Genomic DNA, 20,401 nt, shown 5'->3' on the forward strand with positions numbered 1-20,401 from the left:
CCTGATATCAATGAAAACCTTCATTCTTTATAAACAGACTGAAAAGCGGTACTGTATAACTGACACTAAGGGAAAATAACAGTTGGCAGTAATTTATCTCAGCCAAAGGCTGAACATAAAATACAGTAAAAACTCATTTTGCAACTTTTTTTCCCCCCAGATTCTTTACAAATCCTAACATTCTTTTGAACAAATGATAATATGATAATAGAATCTACTGCCAACTTAAAGTTTTGCTTAATTAACTTAATATGTGGTGAAGGAGTTCGGGTTGCCTTTGAGATAAGCTAGCCCTGGTGCTGCTGTTTTCTTAGGAAGAACAGACATTGTCAGGTTGATAACAAGTTTCTGTATTTCAAGCAGTAGATTGAAGATAGAAACATTCTCAGAAGCTGAAAATTACTAGTATTTGTAGATGGACAAGAAAAAAATAAAATGAGCAGCTGATCAGTATCAAACCAGTTATCTAACTTCTATCAGTAATTCTTCATGAAGCAGAAAAAATGACAATTTAGAGAAACAGCATCTGTAGTCATAGGTCATTCTCACCACATTTATAATATTTATTCCTTCCTCTGGTTATTGATGGCTAAAAAGCTTTTACATACAATCTACTGAATTTCAGAGGAGGATAGAGAAGTAAGCTTTGCTCCACTATCAGTAATTTTGCAGTTAATAATGAAAATGAACATTTTATAGCAAAGTCAGAAGTGGCAATTACTAGGTCCTAGACCACTTTTACAAAGTGGTCATAAATTAATAAAAAGACCTTTCACTTGACTTGGAAATAGAAATATCTAAACACTTCCTTTAAATAATTATAGTATGTAAACACAGTAAAAATTTTTTGCACATATTTCTTTGCAGACCATTCACAGCAGCTAACATACAATTTTTGTATTTGCATTGAACCTGTTGGAATAGTCCAAAGTAAAGATAATGAATGGATGAAAAAGCATGTAAGTACCATAATTGAGAAAGAGCTCATTTATCATATTTAATACTACTCAAATGTTAAACTCTAATTTCCTTAAAGATCTAAATAAGGAAAGATTTACTATATTATGAATTTATGGAAAATAAAACCTGTTACGCAAAGCTTTTCCTACTTCCAACTAGTAAAAAGGAGCTACAGCTACAAAAGGATGTCAGATATCAAACGGGAAGAAATTTGAAGCCTTCAGAGCTTTGTCTACACTGTCTCTGTTTTTCTTTAATCCAAGCCTTATTGATACAATAAGTGATAACAAGATTAAGCAGTTTATAATTAAAATACAGCAGATAGAAGCCTGCATTAGAACCTTCTCACCTCATACATCCCTATAAAAATTTATTTTTGTACTTATGTAAAATTTTTGAAGAAATTTCATCTTTTCTGCCACAATCGGCTACTGTGCAAATTTAAATACAGTACATTTACTTTAATGTAATAATGGACAGATGGTGAAGGAATAGACTTTTTACATGAAATGATAGAACTGTTAAACAGTAAAGCTTTTCTCAGAGTTCTGAGATAATGGATAAAGTGCTCTTAGTAAGGTAGAGTAGTTTAATATTTGTCTACTTTTTAAAGCTTAAGTAGAGCTTAATCTCCCTGTACCTTCCTTTTCCCTCAAGGCACCTTCAAAATACAAGCAAAGCACTAAGAAGCTGTAAAGGCTTAAACCCCAGAAGTTCATAGTGGTCTAAGTTATGGACTAGCTTGTTAGACAGTACCATCCATTGCATCTCAAGGCTCTGCATTATTGAAGGTTCTGTGGAAGAAGCTTTCAACTCCAGATTTGAGAATCACAGAGACAAAATAGCTCTCTGGATAATACATTACTGTGCTTTGGTATGTTGCTGTTGTGTTGAATCTCATTTCTTTTGTCATTTACACAAAGCCAGATGTTGCATTTTCATGTGCTTAATCCTCTACGCTTCATTTAGAATTAACAACCTATTATTCAATAATTATTTATTAATAGCTTTTCTTAAATGCATCTGAAGCTCACCTCTACTGTTCTACTGTACAATAAGGTTATGCTCAATACTTAAAATTTTGCATGTTTAAAAAATAATTGGGCTGTGCCATGGATGCCATAGTCCTCACTTCATATTCATTTTAATAAAAGGAATTATCTGCTGTAAGATTAAAATTGCAGGTAGGATCAAATTAAGTCCAGTTAATTTATTCAGGTTAATTTAAGATCGCTTCCTTAATGATAAGGTTTCTTTATAAAAGAAATTAAAAGCAAAGCATATAATATGTAATCCCCTGTATAAAACACTGAAATAGGACACTTGTATCACGCTTCCACAAAGATGTGTCACACAACTTACAAAGCAAGTAATTCACTAACATCTTGTAAAGCTTACAAAACCAGTTTAAGTGCTTACACAAGGCATACCTAGCTAAACATTGCCTTCATACCACAGAACACTGGAAGCTCTATGAGCAAGAGACATTCCATTAATGAAAAAAAGGCACTCCCACCTATCCACCCAACTGCCATTCAGTTCATCTTGGCGTTCACATCTTACAGAGCAAAGAAACTGASGTATCCACTCTAAAGCTCCAACTTGTTTACTCTCTTTGAGCTCTTTAGGTCTAGCGTTTTATCACCACTTGTTCATATGCTCCAGATCCTACTCTGAAAAGACATTTGAAAGACATCAGTTCAGCTCCAGTGTCAATGGAAGTTAAAAAAAGTGAGTATCAGAACAACAATAGGGTATACACTGGAAAAGACAGGGGAACTGTGCATCAGAACAGCAAAGTCTGAAGATTAGAAAACATGAACTGTTACCTTGCTATTGAGTAATCTATAGCATGAGCTAAGAGATTGTGTTGCATACAGTCAAGTACAAGGACAATAATGTTGTAGTAAGACATACAAAAGAAATAGTTGGACTTCCTGGAGCTCCTTAAACATCATTTTTAGGGCAAAATAAGTCAGTATTAAAATACTCAGTAAATTTATTTTTAATGCAAATTGAAAAATGGAAAGGTACTTATAAGCAGTAAGTGTAATCTCTTACACTAAGGTACAAGATAAGTATCTTATCACATCTTAAGAATGGATATACAGAATAACTGTTGTTTAAGATGCACTATTGTTCAATGAGACCCATGGATTAATTATTCAGGCTACATACCTGTTAGGGAGATGATGGCTTCCAAAAGAAGTGCTTCCACCAGGGCCAACAAACAGTCTTAAACCTTCCTCTAAAAATGAAGCAAGTTATCATATGTTAGCTTCCTTTGATAGTGGCTTAACTAAAACTAAGCTGCTTAAAATCGAACAGTTTCCTAAGTGATACTGTGGTGCAAGCATTTTTGACAATGAGGAACTTAACTTCACAAGGTATAGCTTAAAGGAACTTAATTTCTCATAGATTTGCCCACGTTTCTCTTCAGACTTAAAAGTAGTCCTTTGGGAAAGTTACTTAAGTCATGCAAGAGTCTGACCATCTAATTTCTGGGAGACAGAATCAAACAGAAGATTTACTGATCCATATGCATATTCATTATCACCACAAGCAACACAAGCTCTGAAAAAAATTAATTCTCTAAGATCTGTAACGTGTATCAGCTTTTCTCAGTTTCCTTATTTCGCTTCTTACCTTCTGCACTTGAATCTAAACTAAAGTCTTGACTTTGGAGTATTTTTTCAACTATGTCATCTGCATCAACCCTGGTAGCATCGACCCTCTTCAGCTGGGACTCCACAGAATCTTGCTTCACAGGATGCCTGCAAAGATGAATATATGTAGAGCACTAAGAAGTGGTGCACTAAATTACATTTTACTTGTGTGAGATAAGCATTTCAAATTAAATGTACCTGCAGAGTTTTTCTGAGGACTCATCTTTAACAGATGGATCAGAGTTGTTTTCTTCTACTTTTAGGTCACCCTCTTCACATGGCTCTAGAATACTTCCAATTCCCGTTGAGGTGCTCCCCACTGAGGCATCTCTCTTGTGGCAGAGGTCAGAGAAACTGGATGATCTAGAGTGACATGTACTGTACCCTGTTGGAAAACAGGAGAGCTAGGTTATGTATTCTGTCAACAAGCAGGGTCATCACCTTAGTTCTGCTGAGGAAAGTTGTCTTTTAGCTTCTTGAAACGAGACTTCAGGTACACACACCTTCACTTAAGCTTTTATTCTAGCACATGCTGTTTTCTCTGATTCAGATAACTTTATGATTAACTTGGATCTGCTAGTCTAGATGTTTTGATGTTAGGGGTTTTGTTATAAACTCTCTCCCTCACACATCTTTGTTTTGAAAGACAGTTCTGGATATGGTTTTAAGATCCAGCTCAAAAAAGTTTCATTATGGGAAAGTCAGCTTTATTTAATGGATTGTCAAAATGTATAAATTACCCATTTATTTTTGGTAAGTCGAATTTTTCTCATGTGGAAGAAAACATGAATCTGTCCTCTTCATCTTAGATTAAAAAAACACCACTGAAAACACCTCTGATACACTTCAGAGCACATGGGCAGTTCCAGGTTCACTGCTAATACTGTGTGATGACTGAACAGTTTCAAGGTTATAGAAGGAAGCTAGCTGCTTTTCAGAAGAACCATTACTAAAAAGCCTCCTTCTATCAAATACATAGTTTCTGAATTTTTTTCAACTCCCATTCAAGTCATTTAAATGATACCTGCTATCCTGTTCAACATAGTGATATCTAACAGCAACATGAATCCCCAGTCAGTCTGTTCTCTTTGTCTAATAAACAACTCTCGCATCACTACTTCACTTTAAGCTTTATAACTGAGCAAGCATCCATTCATAAATGGGTTGATTTTTCACATAAGGTGAAAATCTGACCTATTACTTGGTGTGACAAAGCTGTGTCACATTACACAAACATGTAATAAATCAAGCTGGTGGGGGGAGCATTACCCTCCTGATTTCTCCTCTTATGAATCTCTCTCCAAACCTGATGCTCTTAAGGAAAATAATTTTTGAAGTCCAAGCTTATTTTAAAACATACAAAATGCATTTATTTTCTGCAGTTCTAAAACAGTGGAAGTTGATAAGAAGCAACAATTTGTACAAAAATTGCTAATGGCTACCTGACAGTTTGGACTGCTGACTTGCATAGCTTGATGTTCTGGAGTGTCCACATGCACCAAGATCGTCTGGGACTGAGGCACTCTTTGCTGAGACATCTGCAACACATGCAAGTAAGATAATGATGCTAAAGCCAGCAGTATTCATACTCTCACTGTAATTGTGACTAGACTCAAATACCATGTTTCCCAAATGTGATTAGGGACTTGACATTTATTCTTTTATTTTTAAATGAATCTCCCAAAGATCTAAGTGCTGCAAAAACAAACAATAATGCCTGTTAAGGAATAAACACTTCCTTAAAAAAACGCCATGGCAAACCTGGAATGAAATATAGGTTCTTCTACACTGTAGATATTAAAGGGATAATGCTTTATGTAGTAAAATGAGGTGCTAGAGGTTTTCAAGTTGAAGTTTCACAAAAGTGACTTTAGTTAGAATAAGTTGTTAGGGGTTAGGGCAGTAATTAACAACATGTTTAAGAGCCTGGAGCTCATAAAAATAAAATTTCCATCTGTAATAAAGAATAATGCTTTATTATTTACATTTCAGAGTAATTATTGAAGTTTGGAACAACACTTAGAGCTCCTATTGTTCAAACAATGACAGCTTTTAAAATGACATTTTAAAACATTTTGGTTTAAGTCAAATTAAAAGGTTTAAGTCATTGAAACTTAGGGGGATACGCATAATTGAAGATTAAGAGCCAAACTGAGTGATAAGTCAAAATATATATCCAAAACAAATCAAGAAATTTGTCTTAAAGACAAAAGGAAAGTTTTTAAACACTAAAAAGAAGCCAAGCTATCAAGCCCATTTCTCTTCTTTCCCCTAAATATATTGTATTACAAAAGTAAATGACTAGCTATCAGCATCCTTTTAAGATTAGAAGTTTTTGTAGGTCTCCTCGAAGCTATGAAGCCAGTTAGCAAAGAATTAATAGGAGCATTTTTTCATACCTGCCATTCCCAGATGGATTGCTTTCAAGTTCTCTCCACCTTTCCTGTCTTCATGCAAAGATTCTGATTCTCCAGGAATTGCTATAGATGTTGCGGTGGAAGGAGGCCTGTAGTAAAAGAACAGCTGAGATTTGCTTCATTTTCCTGTGATCCTTCTAAAATGACCAGTACGTAGACATAACACACTGCCCTTAATCATCCTGCAGCATTGTTCTGGCCTGAGAACATAAGGCCTAAATGTTCAAGGCAAGCTGTGGCTGTTGCCTTGATACATTTTGCAGTCTCTGGAAGGCTTCCTTTTTCCAGTCACTTCTCCAGTCAGAGAAGGCTTCTAGGCTGAAGCCTGCCCCCTTTCCTGGCAAGGGAGCTTCTGGTACCAACTCCATGCATTCCAACTTAAACCTCACGTACTACATGATTTAAGAAATATGACCAAGTTAAAGAAAACTTCCCTTCCAAGCAGTAAAATCAAACATCTAAATTAGAGTTTTCAGTTTTGTACCTAAACTTTTTGCTATCTTATGTCATTTTGACTTTTACAACAGCCTGTATTGCTCTGCCTACAAGTGGTATTTGCTGACATTTTTGCATTTGATCTTAAGCTAACTAGTCTGTACATTAGTATGTGCCTTCTTAAGTTTGAAAGAGGAGAGGTGGGAAGAAGCAGAGCACTCCTGGAATTTTCCTGTGCAAACATACCTATGTGATAAGCATCTAACATACTTTAAAAAGCAAGACTTGAATGTTTTCAGGAACATCATCTCAGATCAACCCTTCTAGACTTAATAAAATGGTGCTGCCAATTCCAGATTGGCAAATTGTATAAAGGCTTATTTTTTCCTTCCACAAAAAAAAGGATCTGGATTAGATAAATGGTGTTGCATTTGTGTCTAAGGTTTATGGTCCAGGAAATTATTATATCATCAGTTCAGAAAAAGAATGGCACAACAGAATAATTTCAGTCAAGAGTTTTCTTCCATAGAGAGCTAACAATTACTTAAATATTGATTTCAACTATCAAATACTAGTCAAAGGAGAAGAATAATACACTTCATTAGCATACAAGACTAGTGATCAATTGCCTTTGAGAAACTGTTCATACAATACCAGTGACGTACAGCACCTACGTTAGTAGTTCTGACTCAAAATAAATTCAGGAGTGTTCAGTAACCAGGGGTAAAGAAAACTTTGCCCTACCTAACAGCTTCAGAGGACACCTTTTTGTTATTTGCTCAGTAAGCACAAGAAGAGATTTCACACTGTTCTATTCCTCCTACTTAAGGGTTAGAGGAAGAGAGGAATGAAGGCCATTAGTGGTGCAGAAGGACATTGAAGAATTCCTGCAGTTACAAATTATCTCCAAGAGACTGTTGCAGACCCTGTTCTGAGATGCCCTTAGAAATCACGGTAAGGATATGGCCACGACAATACCACAGATATTCGTAGTTGCTACAGAAAATGGTTCTTCTTGACTCTTATCAGAACTTTGGGACTAAACTTATCTTTAATGAATCATTTAATCAAAACTAAACCCCCTTCAAACACTTTGTTACTGTCAAGTTTGTTAAATGTAAACCTGACACAGACAAATTTGATAGCTGCTTTCTTGCAGAATCCAGAACAAAGTGACATAGAACTAAAATGTACACAGAGATTTAATACAGCCTGCAAGTTATGGAAGATTTTTCACATTTGGAAGTGTGCATATGTGTATATATACACCTATCTACACTTATATACACTTCTCATATAAAAACAGTGGCATTAGGAGTCTCACATCTGCATTCTGATATATTTTATTACAGACTTCAGGTATTGCAGATTTCCCACACTGCAAGGAAAGCAGATTTCACATAATCCAGAGACTGTCTTGTATATGACTGGTTTTCAGGATACTACCAAATACCTCTTATGACACAAATACCATGTAAGAGTTTCACTTGCTACTGCTGAGGACAGCGAAGTCACAGTGGCCAGGGTAGCCGTGCACTCTGCAGAGGCAGGCAGCTTGCCACATGCACTAGTCGCCGCTAAGTTTGTGGGCTAACAAGATGGCTTACTAGTCTAGACAGAAGATCTGCACTTTCCTACTAGATGATATTTTCCTGTCTTGTGTTTAGATACAAAAGCTAACACTCACTCTAGCAACGGAAATTACACTTTCTTAGCTACAGTTCATGCACAGGGAGGACAAAAAGCCCTGAATAAATGACATTTTCATGACTAGCTACCTCCCAGCTCAGATGGGACCTCCGCTATCCTTGAGTTGCATGGTGTGCTTGCTGCAGGAAAAAAAAAATCCTAAGTGCTTTCACCTACACCCACTCACATCACACTATTTTTTGAATAAGGCTTTTAAAATTATCTAGGACATGTGACTGAAGACTGTAAGAATACATTTTCTATACGTATGCATGAGGCAAATTAGCTCAGACCTAGTATGTGTAGTTAGACATAATGCAAAGTTTCCCTTAAGGAGCTACCTAATTCCCCACCATCACTATAAGGATACAAATTAATGTATTTTCAATTATTTTAAGTATTTAGCATCAAGGCAAACTATTCTACATGGTATTTTTATCGTGATAGTCACTGTAAAACAACTTTTTTTTGTATGTGTGTTTTTTTCTTGAATATTGTTTTCAGATTTGAGAGTTTTATATGCCTATCAGAAGTATAATTTTGCATGTGGGTTAACTACAGAGATTCCACTCTCCCAAAGTGATTTCAAACTTACATTTTAAAACATGGGTCTCCAGACATTAGCTGCATATTGATCAAAACCTACAAAACAATAAAAATTATTGTAGTTTATTTTATAACTATTTAATATATTTGATACATTTTTTAAAGTTCCATGGTATATGGTCATATCACTAAGTTATGCCTGTCATAAATCTTACATTTAATAAAAATGGTATCACATGTATAAGATTATAAACATACTTAAACACGAATTTTTATTTTTGATTTTAATACCCATGTAGACCCCACAAAAGAGCATACTATTATGTATTTGCACTTGCAAGACTCTGGAAGAAGATATGTAGCTCAGGCAGGGGGTGAGGGGGGGCACGGAACTTTCAGTCATGAATAATGAAGATAGTCAGTCTGTTTTTCCCTCAAATCAAAAGACAAGATCTACATGCAAAGAGAATGTCTATTGAAACAGTGGGTAAAGTATATCCTTTGTTTCTCAAGTGCATTCAGCAAACATGGTAGAACTGGCTGTACTAACATCAGAAATGAAACAAAAACCAGAGGTAAGTAATGCCATAGGACAATGCATTGAGAAGGCTTGTTGGCTGGGTAGAGCTATCAATTTACAATTTTCTGGCCGAATTCTATGATTGCCTTTAAGTACGAAGTACATGCCTAAATAGTATACTCAATAGGACAATAAATTAATTCTAATGTTTCAGTAGGGCAGGAATATGTACTTGTAGCATGCCATATGCTGTTATTTTCAGATACACACAGATTACTTCACGTTTAATCTGCCTGAGCAAGTAGGACAGAAGAGTGTGGTGGCTCTCTGCTAATTCCTCACAAGTTTTTACACCAATTGCTATTAAATAGAGAAGGAAAGTCCCAGGATACAAGACCATGCTAAAGATGGTTTATACATAAGCAAGCCAATTAAGTCACTTTTAGAGTTAGATAGGAATTTGCCAAGCTTTCGAAATGATTTTGCATTTTTACATCATTTTTACATTTTCACTTCTTCATTGTGCTTCAGTATTYATTTTTTTAAATCACTGTTAAACTAGAAATATCTTTTGAACAAGATATTTCTAAATATCCAAAATTGGAGTTGGAGAGCTCTTCTACAGCTCTCCAGTTTGATTTACAAGAACGGGAGAAATTCTATTTTAGACTCCATAGATTTGTTTTACAAATCTCTAAACAAGTCTAATCTTCACCATATATCACTAACTAGTTTTCAGAAGGTATGTTTTATATCTCACTAGATAGTTGATACCATGTTGGTTTTGGTTCAATAACTCCTTGATTTCTACTTGATTAATGCGAGTATGAAGGAGAAAAAAATTACTTTGAGAATGGAGTTATCCTGCCTTGTATTTTTGGTATCATAACCTTCCAGTAAACAGCGCCGAGTGGTATTTCCCGATCCAGCAAACTCCGCTAGGTTGAGGTCTGCAAAGCCCAGCTATTAAGAAAAAATAAAACGTTAGCAAGCCTATTGCTAGGCCAGAGCATCTGCTGCAAGCACTGCACTGGGTGGCAGTCAGCAGCAGTTTCTCTCAATGATGAGTACGATGATGCCAGTTACAGGGAGAGGCCCAAGGCAAAAAGCAGAAAAGAAGCCTTGAGTGTTATGCTCACATAGCTGTATTTTTTAGTTACAGATGAGGGGAAGAGGGTTTTCCATACTTTTGGCAGTAACACATGAGCTAATTCATAAGCAAGATCAGGTGTTTGTTTACCTTTGCATATGCTTTTCCTCCTTTTAACTCCTGGTGGGAAATGGGAGAGGAAGGAAAAAAAAGACAYATTAGCAATTACACTAGTCAACCATTAAGGAAACATACTGACTCAAGAAAACAGGACATTCACATGATAAAAGTAGTTGAAGTGGTTTTCAAATCAGCTGACTGCACATTCCTGGGCTAGCACTGTCATCATTTACAACTGTATATTAGTAAAGTCCTTGACACACCCCAGCAGGAAACAGTCACCTGGAGAGAATAACGGAGAGCCTGGGAGCAGCAGAAGCCTTTGCCTTTGCACAGTTTAGCCCCCAGTAGTAGGAAGTGCTGCACATAAAAACACTAACACAATTCTAGGTTTCTAAGCTTACTGCTGCTTGCTAGAAATGACTGCCAAGGGTTCATTTGGCAGTGACTGGTAACTCCTTTACCATCATAAATGGATAAGAAATTTAATAAGAGCAGTTAAAAAAATATACATTAGTCAAGCTAAGGCAATTAACAATAAAATTACTACACTTTTTTGAACAGAAGAATATTGGACTGGTAGCAGCTAGAATTTGTTTAATGAAGCCAACCAACCATTTAAAATACAACCAAACCAAGTGAAGCAACAGCAGGAGCAGAGGAGGGAAGCAAAACTGCTTACCTTCCGTACAGACACCCTGCAGATGCAAGTATCCAAAACCCCTGTTGTGGCACTGGCACTGATTTTACACATAAATAAAAACTTCTTCTTCCAGCGGACACAGTTTGCCTGAACCACCTCCCTGCAAATAGAAAAGATGCACTTCTATCGGTTGCATATACATTTGGAACCATAAAAATCACAGAACAGTTTTAGAGCAAAAATTGTTCTGCTGTTTGTGATGGTAACACCTAGTGCAGACCTTGTCAGAAGCCTGAATAACCATCCTGCATTCTTCTCTTGTGTAGAAAGACTAAGAACTGCTAAGACTTGGGCACAATATTAGAACTACACAAAGATTTAACAGTCATATGTTCTTAAAGACAAATGAGACCCTGATATCGTGGTTTGCTGAGAGAGAGTGATATTTTGGGGGATATCAGCTCCCCAGCACATCCTTCCAGGCTATTGAGCTCTGGAGTACAGACAAGGAGTCACTCTTGATAAGGATTTTTTCCAATACAGAAAAAAGAAGCATCATATATGGAGAACTGAATAAATTTGGGGACAGCAAGGGTTTCAGCTGCATATTGGGAGCTCATCATTTGAGAGCAACATAGAAAGACTAATGGTTGAAGTTTAACAAATCCATCTAGATTCGTCTTAATCACAGCAAGTTGGTAAGCCAGCAATATAACACAGATGAGAAAGGCAAAAAAGGCAGCATGCTTTTTGCTTAAAGCTGAAATAGATCACATGACTCCATTTCAGTAACACCTTCTGGGATTCAATTAACTCCAGAATGAAAAGGTGCAGAGAGGGCAACACAGCTTTTTGATCTTTTTGAGAAAAAAAAATAACAAAAGTTTGGTTTATGTAGTCTTGCAAAAAATGAGGATTGAGAAGACTAAAGGAAACTGAATGATTAAACCTGGGAGAGACCAAAATCTATATAAGCTAAATGTTAGACAGTCGGGAAACAAAATAGAGCATAAATAAAACATTTGAAACTGCAATTTAAGTAGTCTCTAATCAACTCTAATCAACTTAGATTTGAGCAGTGTTCATCCTTCTTTTCCTTCTTTTTTTCTATTAAACCCCTATGTTTTATAATAATTTTTGCAGAGCCTCATTGAAAATCCAGTCTGACATCTTTAATGGGAGGTGGATTTTATAGTCCTGCTTAAATCAAACTAATGAACTTCTATCATTTATGGAAATACAGTGAATCAGAAGGATCACGCACAGACACTGATTTGCTGTGCTGGCAAGACTGGCATCTATAGCACTCACTGGCACTTGCCCCGTAGGAACAAATTGGCCTGCATCAAATGAGTCAGTTTAACGTCCGTAACAGACCGACAGACTCTGATGATACAGAACTGACTCATTCCAGCACGTGACGTAAAAGGAACAGGCTCTGTATGCCATGATGTACCTTTTATCCGTTATGTTTCCCATATGCAGAGTCTTGTGCTTTGGAAAGCCAAAAGGAAAAAAAAATCCCAAATTCCACCAAGCGATTTAAATCCAGCACCAGAATTCTGAAGGTGCAGATTTTAAGACAAATGGTTGCACTATTGGAAAGATCAAGAAAGATGAAGAAAGCCAAGTAGCACACAGGATATTTGGCAACTGCTAGCATTTGTTACACTTAGAGGTCTTTAATACCTATCGTACTTCTTACGGCATTAGTCATCTTTCAAGAAAAGTCAATTGTGTCTCAACTTGATCTTCACTATCAAGCTGAAGACATCCAATTGTATGGATGGCTGCATCTGTATATTTGCACGTTGTGAACGCTATGCTCAGAGCAACCGAGTTGATCATTTTCAGGATAGCCTTCCACCTTCCATCTCATGATGAATCACAACTAAAGCAGCTTTGAATGCAGCAAAGCAGCAAAACACAAAACACAGTATGTCTACTTTTAAATGCAATATTAATGTAAATAATATCTGCTTGATAAATGTAGTTGTGCCCTTAAAAACTTTTATGAACTTGAGTTTAAACACACCAATGTACATTGTTTAAGACAATGAGACACCATAAAAGCATGAGGCTTCTGGAAGGCAGACAACATTTTAAGTGGTTCTCAATCTGCTTGTATCACAGGTCAGGACTTCCTGAGGCAGAGTTAACTTAATAAACATTAAATAGGATTATCAGACCTTTAAATTGTCTTGCAAGAAAAAAAGTTAAAAATCTGAAAAGATTTCAATTGTACAGATATTTCTTGCAAAAGTTCATAAAACTCAAAAATATCCCCTCCTTTTTGTAAGGACCTTAAATACTTATTGTCAGATTCTTTCATAGCAGCTTTCAGCTTTAAACAAGATAGTTTAAAAAAGACAGTTTTAAACAGTGTGCATCCATAACCTCATAACATTTCTCCTTACAGTTCCATTATACATAGAACATATATGAGCATATATTTCAATGGTAATTTTGGTATTAATAAAAACACAATAACTCTTAAATAAGCAAATAAGGCACCCAGAACTTGACCTTTTAACAGTCACATCTAAATTTTTTTCCATTTTTTTTGTTTGTTTGCTTGTCTCTGTTTTGGTGTTTTTTTTGGAGGTGGAGGGGCAAGGGGGTGGTTGTTGAGGGGAAGAAAAAAAGAAAAACTGTTATATTGATTAGTTACTATGGAAACGAACCCAGATAACTTCTTGGCGACTTTGCCTCACTACAGAGCGCGTTGGAGAAAGCTTTCCGTTATGAGTCAGTTTCCTATGAGCCTCACACAGTAACTTTACCACATACAAAGCAAAAACAGTTGAATATTTTTACAAATTAAGTGGGGTTTTTTTTCCTTTAAGGGAAAAGTTCACATTAACTAAATTTCAAATTTAAGACTTCAGTTGTGAACAAAACCCTTATTCTATCCCCCAGGAAACATCAAGTAGTTTGGCAGAACAAAGTCACTCTTGCTGCACAGGCTCCTTGTTTGGTTTAGACTCGTGCAGTTCAAGTGTCCAACAGTCTGGTTTACACACAGCATTTTTTCTTTTAGTGTCTGTACTGTATACACAAACATAAAAATGTAAACAATAGGATTTTTAGTTTAATTTGAAATCTTTCCTTCTCCTAAGTTAATAATGAACATAAAAAACAGAGACAAATATGAAGAAAAAAACACAACTGTCCTAAAAAATAAGAAGACTCTACCACCCACTTTATACAAACATATTCTATGTATCCAAAATGTATACCCTAACTGTCAATTACACACTGTCCATTCACCTAGCAGTACCAACCCCGTGATCTTTAAAGAATAGCCAACTAAAAAGGAGCAAAAATATTCTGTATAACTCTTTTGGAATACCAAGCTGTACTTAAAAGCGTTGACTAATTCATTCAACACCTTTTTAATGGCTAGAACACTAAAAAAAATGTGTTCCTTATTAAAAAAGAAAAACAGTCAATTGCAAACACAGAGCTTCAGTGCCTCATCAATTTCAGCACTAACCAAACATCTGGCTCCGCAGGAAGAGCTCCACATGTTTACAAAACTCTACTACCTTTGATACTTCATGCAAAACTTGTACAAAGCAGTAACATCCTGTTCAGTGCATTTTACTTATAATTACCAGGTTAAAGGTTTGCACTAGGAACATTTCATGCCAAGTATTTTGTATAAAGTTGTATAAACTGATGATACTGTGGAAATAGAGCTGCTTTGGAATACTTTTACTAAAGGAGAAAAAAACCCTGAAGATCTGGAGAGGTGAAGTGGGATCTAGCTACTGTCCTCAGCCTTCTAGGGAACTACAAAAACAGCAGAGCCAGGCTCTTCTCAGTGGTGAGGACAGCAAAGACTAGGGCAGTATCAAGAGAAGGGCCAAGAAGATGAAAGGAAAGATTAGAGCAGTGAAGGAGGGGAACACGTTGCCCAAACAGACAAGGCCTTGAGCTGCCTGGAACACCTTTGAACGTGGTTGTGCTTGGAGCAGCAAGCTGCTCTGCACAACCTCCAGCAGCCCCTTCCACCTTAAGCGACTCCATCATGCTAGAGAATTAATAGAAACATTCTTTAAAATACAAAGGCGGTCAGCTTACAGTATGCATTAATATATTTTTTCACTTTAATAAATGCCTATTATATATCTGTTTTAAGAATTCGTTTCCTGAACAGTTAGCTGCTGCTGCCACCTCTTACAAGTACTCACCTAGCTACAGTAACAATCACACAAGAATCTCACAAGAATGAGCCCCTTTCATATCTGTAATAGCCAGTCACATTCCCACAACGTGATTCATACAAAACATTTCTTATCTACAACTGTGGCCCAACAAAGCCCCTCTTCAAATCTGTGCTTCTGCAATATGTATTACTCCTTTGATTTTCCCTTCAACCTATTTCAGAGGCTTTCCTCATCTCTGTTATTATTTCCATGCCATTATTCTTGTGCCTTTCTCCATGAACTCTATTAATATTTTAGCCTTCTTGTTCTCTTTTCTTTCAGCTCTGTCTAGAATATCTACACCAACCCCCGTAGATCAAGTTGCTTTCCTCAAGAATATTCTCCGATTTTTTTTTCCCCTATTCAGACCATTTTACAGCATCTCTTCAGTCTTTCCTTAATAGTTTCAGAGAAATTTCATGAAAAAGGAATGTTCTCATTTGTTTACAGAACTTCCCCTTTCACCCTTTTCTCCCTACAGAGAGGAGAGGGCCTGGAAGCTGCTGTTTAGCAATCACCAACAGACTCTTCACAATGGAAAGTAAGAGATTAATGGATGTTTGGAAATCTGAAAACAGAGCTACAAAATGGCAAGTAAGGATTTTCAACCTACCACTCATTTGCCCTCCCACACTTTGAAGTTTACTATACTTTGTTTCTCCAACTACAAACCAGATTACAGCTGAACCAAGGCTCACGGCTGCCAGTAAGAGTCACCCATTATGCGGGAAGATGAAAGGAATAAGGACAGTATTTCCACATGACAGGTATTTTTTTAAAACAAGTGTTTCTATATAGAAACAAGAAGCTATTTAAGCAGTATTACTGTCAGGATAACTTCTCGCTGTAAATGCAGCTTAGGCAAAAGGATAAACAATGATTAAAAAGCAATTTGAAGAGTCCAGTGAGGCAGAAAATGTGTTTGCTAGAGACACAAAAGACAAATGTAATTTTAAGCAGACAAGAAGGCAGCCAAGCATCACTGGAGACAAGCGTGCAGTGTCTGAAAGATAATTTATCATAAATTCTACAGCAGAAGTCCTCCTTATTCTACCCCACTACCTGCTAAGAGATAGGAATAGTAGTGCCATAGTTGGAGATTGCCTCAGAGCTCAGGAGCTCATTGTATCTAAAGAATCTCTCTGGAAACTCATGCAAGATGAAAATGTTTTGACACAAATAGAGATCAAGCTGCAATTTTCAGATATCTTCCCTCACCCAGTTCTTGTCACACAACTGTAGATAATTATCAGCTTGTTTTTGGTTGCTTTGAGTATTATTTTGCAAAAGGAAGGAAGGAACAAACGTCAAAAGCACAGAAGTATCAGAAATCAGATACCATTAGGGACATAGAGCCAATTTTTGATATATTTGCACAATATTTTAGGATAAATTCATATATTATTTGGAGAACTCACGCACATTTTTCAGAAAAATCTATTCTATAATGCTATGGAATTCACCACTTGTAGAGTATGACCACCAGCTCAAACCGCAGCTAACACACACAGCTAGAAAGCAATGGCCATGATGTTCAAAATCTTTCCAATGCCATTAGTGTGCTGTTAACTTAATTTCTTCCTTATTTATCCTGACCTTTGCTGAGTCACCCCTGTGAAAACCCATCTGTTAATTCTTAAGCCAACAGCAAAGGCACTCCCTAAATTGGCACAGAGGGATCTCTCCTGCCTAGAAGGCAACCACAGCCCTCAACCCCTTTCAGTGCTTTAGGAACAGACCAGTAAGATTTACCAGGGGTTCAAGATACTAACCTACATTTCAATACTGTTCTTATTTATAAGCCCTCCTTCCTACACACCCATATCCCTCTCTCCCCCCCAAAAACCGAAAGCTTCTTTGAGACCCACGCAGGGCTAGATACAGTCACACTCTCCCTGAAGCTGCTCCCCAGGTCTCAAGCATTTATATGCACGCTGGTAAAGCTATGCACGTCGAAAACCTTGAAAATATTATGAGATTTTCAAAGTTTTCCATAACTGAGCAAGACAGAAAAGGCTAAGATTACAGCAGCATGTCTCAAGCCATAAGGCCAGCTCAAGTTTAAGTTATCTAAATCAGAGTAGGTGCATCAGGTGTGAGGGAGTTCAGGGCAGCAAGAGCTGCAGGAGTGCAGGAACAGGAGAAGGGTGCCCCAAGTCCTAACGATCCCCACGTGCTGCTGATGAAGCCACTCACAAGAACACTTGATTATTAAAATATTCATAATAATAAAAGGAATTAGGGATGTGAGTGAGCACTAATGTGCCAAAGACCCTCCTACCTTACGGAGCACAAACTAATATATTGCATATGGGTGCTCTATATCCCCTTTGATTATTCCCAATTACGCAAAAGCAAAACAGTTTAGAAAGGGCTATAGTAGGAATATAAGTTGTTAAAAAAAAAAAAAAGACATTTTTGTGGTGTGGAAGCCTGGCACTTCGCAGCAGGCAGCGACTGCAGCGCCGACCCCGCGCGGCGAGCGGGGCTCGGGGACGGGCTCCGCTCCCGCCCGCTCCGGGGCTGCTGGAGGCCCCTCGGCTCCCGGGACGCGGCGCCGCCGCCAACGGCCGCCGCCAACGGGCGGCGCGCGGGCACCCACCGGGAGGACTCTCCGCTGAAGCTGCCGCCGTCCAGCAGGCGCACCTTGCAGAAGAGCACGCCGTTCACGAAGGGCACGGAGGAGAGCTCGTCCAGCTCCAGCTCCACGCGGAACTTGAACTTCTTCTTCTTTATCATCATCATCATCATCATCGCCAAGGCCGCCCGCTGCCCGGGCCGCGCTCAGCGCCGCGCCGCAGCCGCCCCACCGCCCATGGCCGGAGCGGCAGCAGGAACAGCAGCGGGACTGGAGGGAGCCGCGGCGCTTCCCGCTCCCGCCTCGGCGCCGAGCGGCAGCACCTCCCCCGGCGCGCGGGCGGCGCTTACATGGCGGCCGCCGCCCCCGCGCCGCCCCGGCCGGGGCGCCCGCCGGGAAGGTGCCCGCGCGGGACGCGCGGAGCCTGCGCCCGCGGCCGGAGCAGCCGCGGGAAGCCCGGCCCGCACCCAGCGGCCCTTCCCGGCAAAGATCAGCCCGGCTGTCACCTCATCCCTTGCTCGGGAAGGAACAGCTTGTTGAGAGCTAAGGAATGCGCCCGTGACGTGGGATTCCTGCCACCCCCCTGCAAGAGCACTTATTTAATCTGCGCTGAACGCTGCAGTCTCCTGCAACAGGCTGAAATCTGCCGTAGGGGACTGCTCCTTGGGTACTGCGTTCATTGGCTCTGCTGCATGGGACTGAACCTAAAAGACCTTAGAGAAATCAGCACCTGATAGCAATCAGCCCAAGTAGCCTTTGTTCTATCTGGTTACTTTGATTGTAACCAGATATCAAGGTATCAAGCATATCAACATGATCTTTTCCAAATTAAAGACCTCTCCAGAGTTTTCTTAAAAACAGATGTTTCAGGCTGATGGGAAGGGGATAGGTCCTCTACATTAAGATCTGAAAGACTGAGCACAAAGTGGGACTTGGTGTCAAATGGGTGCTCTACTCATAAAGGAATGAGGAGTGAGACTGGTGGTGGTTGGGTGCCTACTACAGGTCGTTTTATTTACAGAAGACTCTTGAAAGGTTTGCTGAAATTCTAATTAGAAATATGTAATAAATATAATTGGTGCAACTGTCATGAGGAAGAGCTCATGTAATCTTGGCCTAGGGAAGCAGGTCAGCAGCCTTCACTGATTCTTTAACATCCATAGGTGAAAATATATTAAGGGAAAAGTTAATTATAATAAAATGGATGCATACGTTCTCCAGGCACCAGCCCCAACCAAAGACTTCGCCCAGGGACTGTATTAATACTCGGAAATCAAATTTGAAGTCAAATCTCTTACGTGGAGGATCTTGATCAAAGGGAGTCAAAGTCAAAGGTATCGGAAGGGTAGATTCTAAATTTAAACAGAATCTTTAATCCAAAGGTGCTCAAAATAGCAGCAGACAGAATTTTGTTTTTTCAAAAAAAGGATAAACGCTGTCAGTAATGCAATAACCCTGCATTGTCAATGACATAAGGCTTCTCCAGCAAGCGTAAAGCTCAGGAAGCTTTATTTTGGGAGAAGCTCATAAATCTTTAAAGGAACCTTTATTTGAAACAAATACTTTAAAGACTGTCAGGCTGTCTAGTCTCCTACTGAAAAGTATAAGATTTCGGTTGTGAGGTGGCAGAATTTTAGAGGAAATGTCCTCTATGGACAAAGAGTCCTTTGTCTGTGGTTAGGCTTTTAAAGTACTCCCCCCAACACCAGTATATCAGTGTTGAAGACAGGGCACTAAAATGCTCTGCCTGCCTATTTGCTTTCTGCTGCATCATTTCCCCCCAGGATGCTCCCATTTCAGCTTGTAGCGCTTCTGGGAATAGCAGTGTCAGGAAAGACTTTGGAACATTTTCTTGCTTGGGCTCTAGAGGGATCACTGGTCTGCTCCAGCACTAAGTCTGGATGACAGCCTGTACATAGATCAGTGCTTCCAGCGGGATTCAACTCCAAGCACATTGTCTTGTGCCAGCAACTAATTAATTTGGACATCTGAGACTGTAAATAATCAAAGTAGCAGGCAATCTCAGGGGTACCTAGGTGGAAGTGGAATAAAAGTGTAAAACACTCTCCTCATGAAGCTTCTCATTCAGCTTTTTAGGAAATACATGGTGAAGTTTCAGTTCTCCAAATAGCTGTTTTCATTTTTAGTATTACCTGACATGAGCAGCCCTACCAGTTACCCTCTGAAGGATTAGGACCGTAATATTGCATGGTCTTTTAAAGCTATGTTGTAAATAAAGCCCAGCTTTTAGCCCCAGTCCTATGAAGAGCTCTGTGCCCTCCACAATGGCTACAGGAATGTCACAATGTCTTCCATGTCACAACACAGCTGAAACTCTGCTAACAGCATTATTTTCTACATTTGTAGACTGTATTTATCTGTATTAAACTACCAGTCTTTCTGAACTAAAAAATATGTTTCTCCATTCTTGAACAATCCAATGCCACAAGTTAGAAAAGCCAGTTAAGAAAATCATGTGAGAATTAGCAATAGAATCTGAAATTATCCTAGCATATTTTATTAGAC

At 38.5% G+C, this 20,401-nt stretch overlaps 1 protein-coding gene and 1 long non-coding RNA gene across 2 annotated transcripts; one reads left to right on the forward strand and one right to left on the reverse strand.

Annotated features, from left to right (window-relative positions):
• Positions 1-1,049: 1,049 nt before the first annotated feature.
• On the reverse strand, positions 1,050-18,048 carry FAM102B (family with sequence similarity 102 member B). The gene is made up of 11 exons (XM_026043894.1): positions 17,900-18,048; positions 11,126-11,246; positions 10,474-10,503; positions 10,080-10,196; positions 8,763-8,809; positions 6,026-6,132; positions 5,069-5,164; positions 3,825-4,011; positions 3,607-3,734; positions 3,139-3,208; positions 1,050-2,633 (listed from the first exon to the last, which is right to left on the reverse strand). The coding sequence occupies exons 1-11, from the start codon at positions 18,046-18,048 to the stop codon at positions 2,591-2,593; spliced, it is 1,095 nt and encodes a 364-aa protein (XP_025899679.1). The 3' UTR covers positions 1,050-2,590.
• Positions 5,118-7,398, forward strand: LOC112951237. Its single transcript, XR_003250157.1, has 2 exons — positions 5,118-5,179; positions 7,308-7,398. It is a non-coding gene; the product is annotated as an uncharacterized LOC112951237 (long non-coding RNA).
• Positions 18,049-20,401: the final 2,353 nt, after the last annotated feature.

The sequence above is a fragment of the Nothoprocta perdicaria genome, unplaced genomic scaffold (genome assembly GCF_003342845.1).
Source record: "Nothoprocta perdicaria isolate Ctin4 unplaced genomic scaffold, notPer1 scaffold_34, whole genome shotgun sequence".
Lineage (NCBI taxonomy): Eukaryota > Metazoa > Chordata > Aves > Tinamiformes > Tinamidae > Nothoprocta > Nothoprocta perdicaria.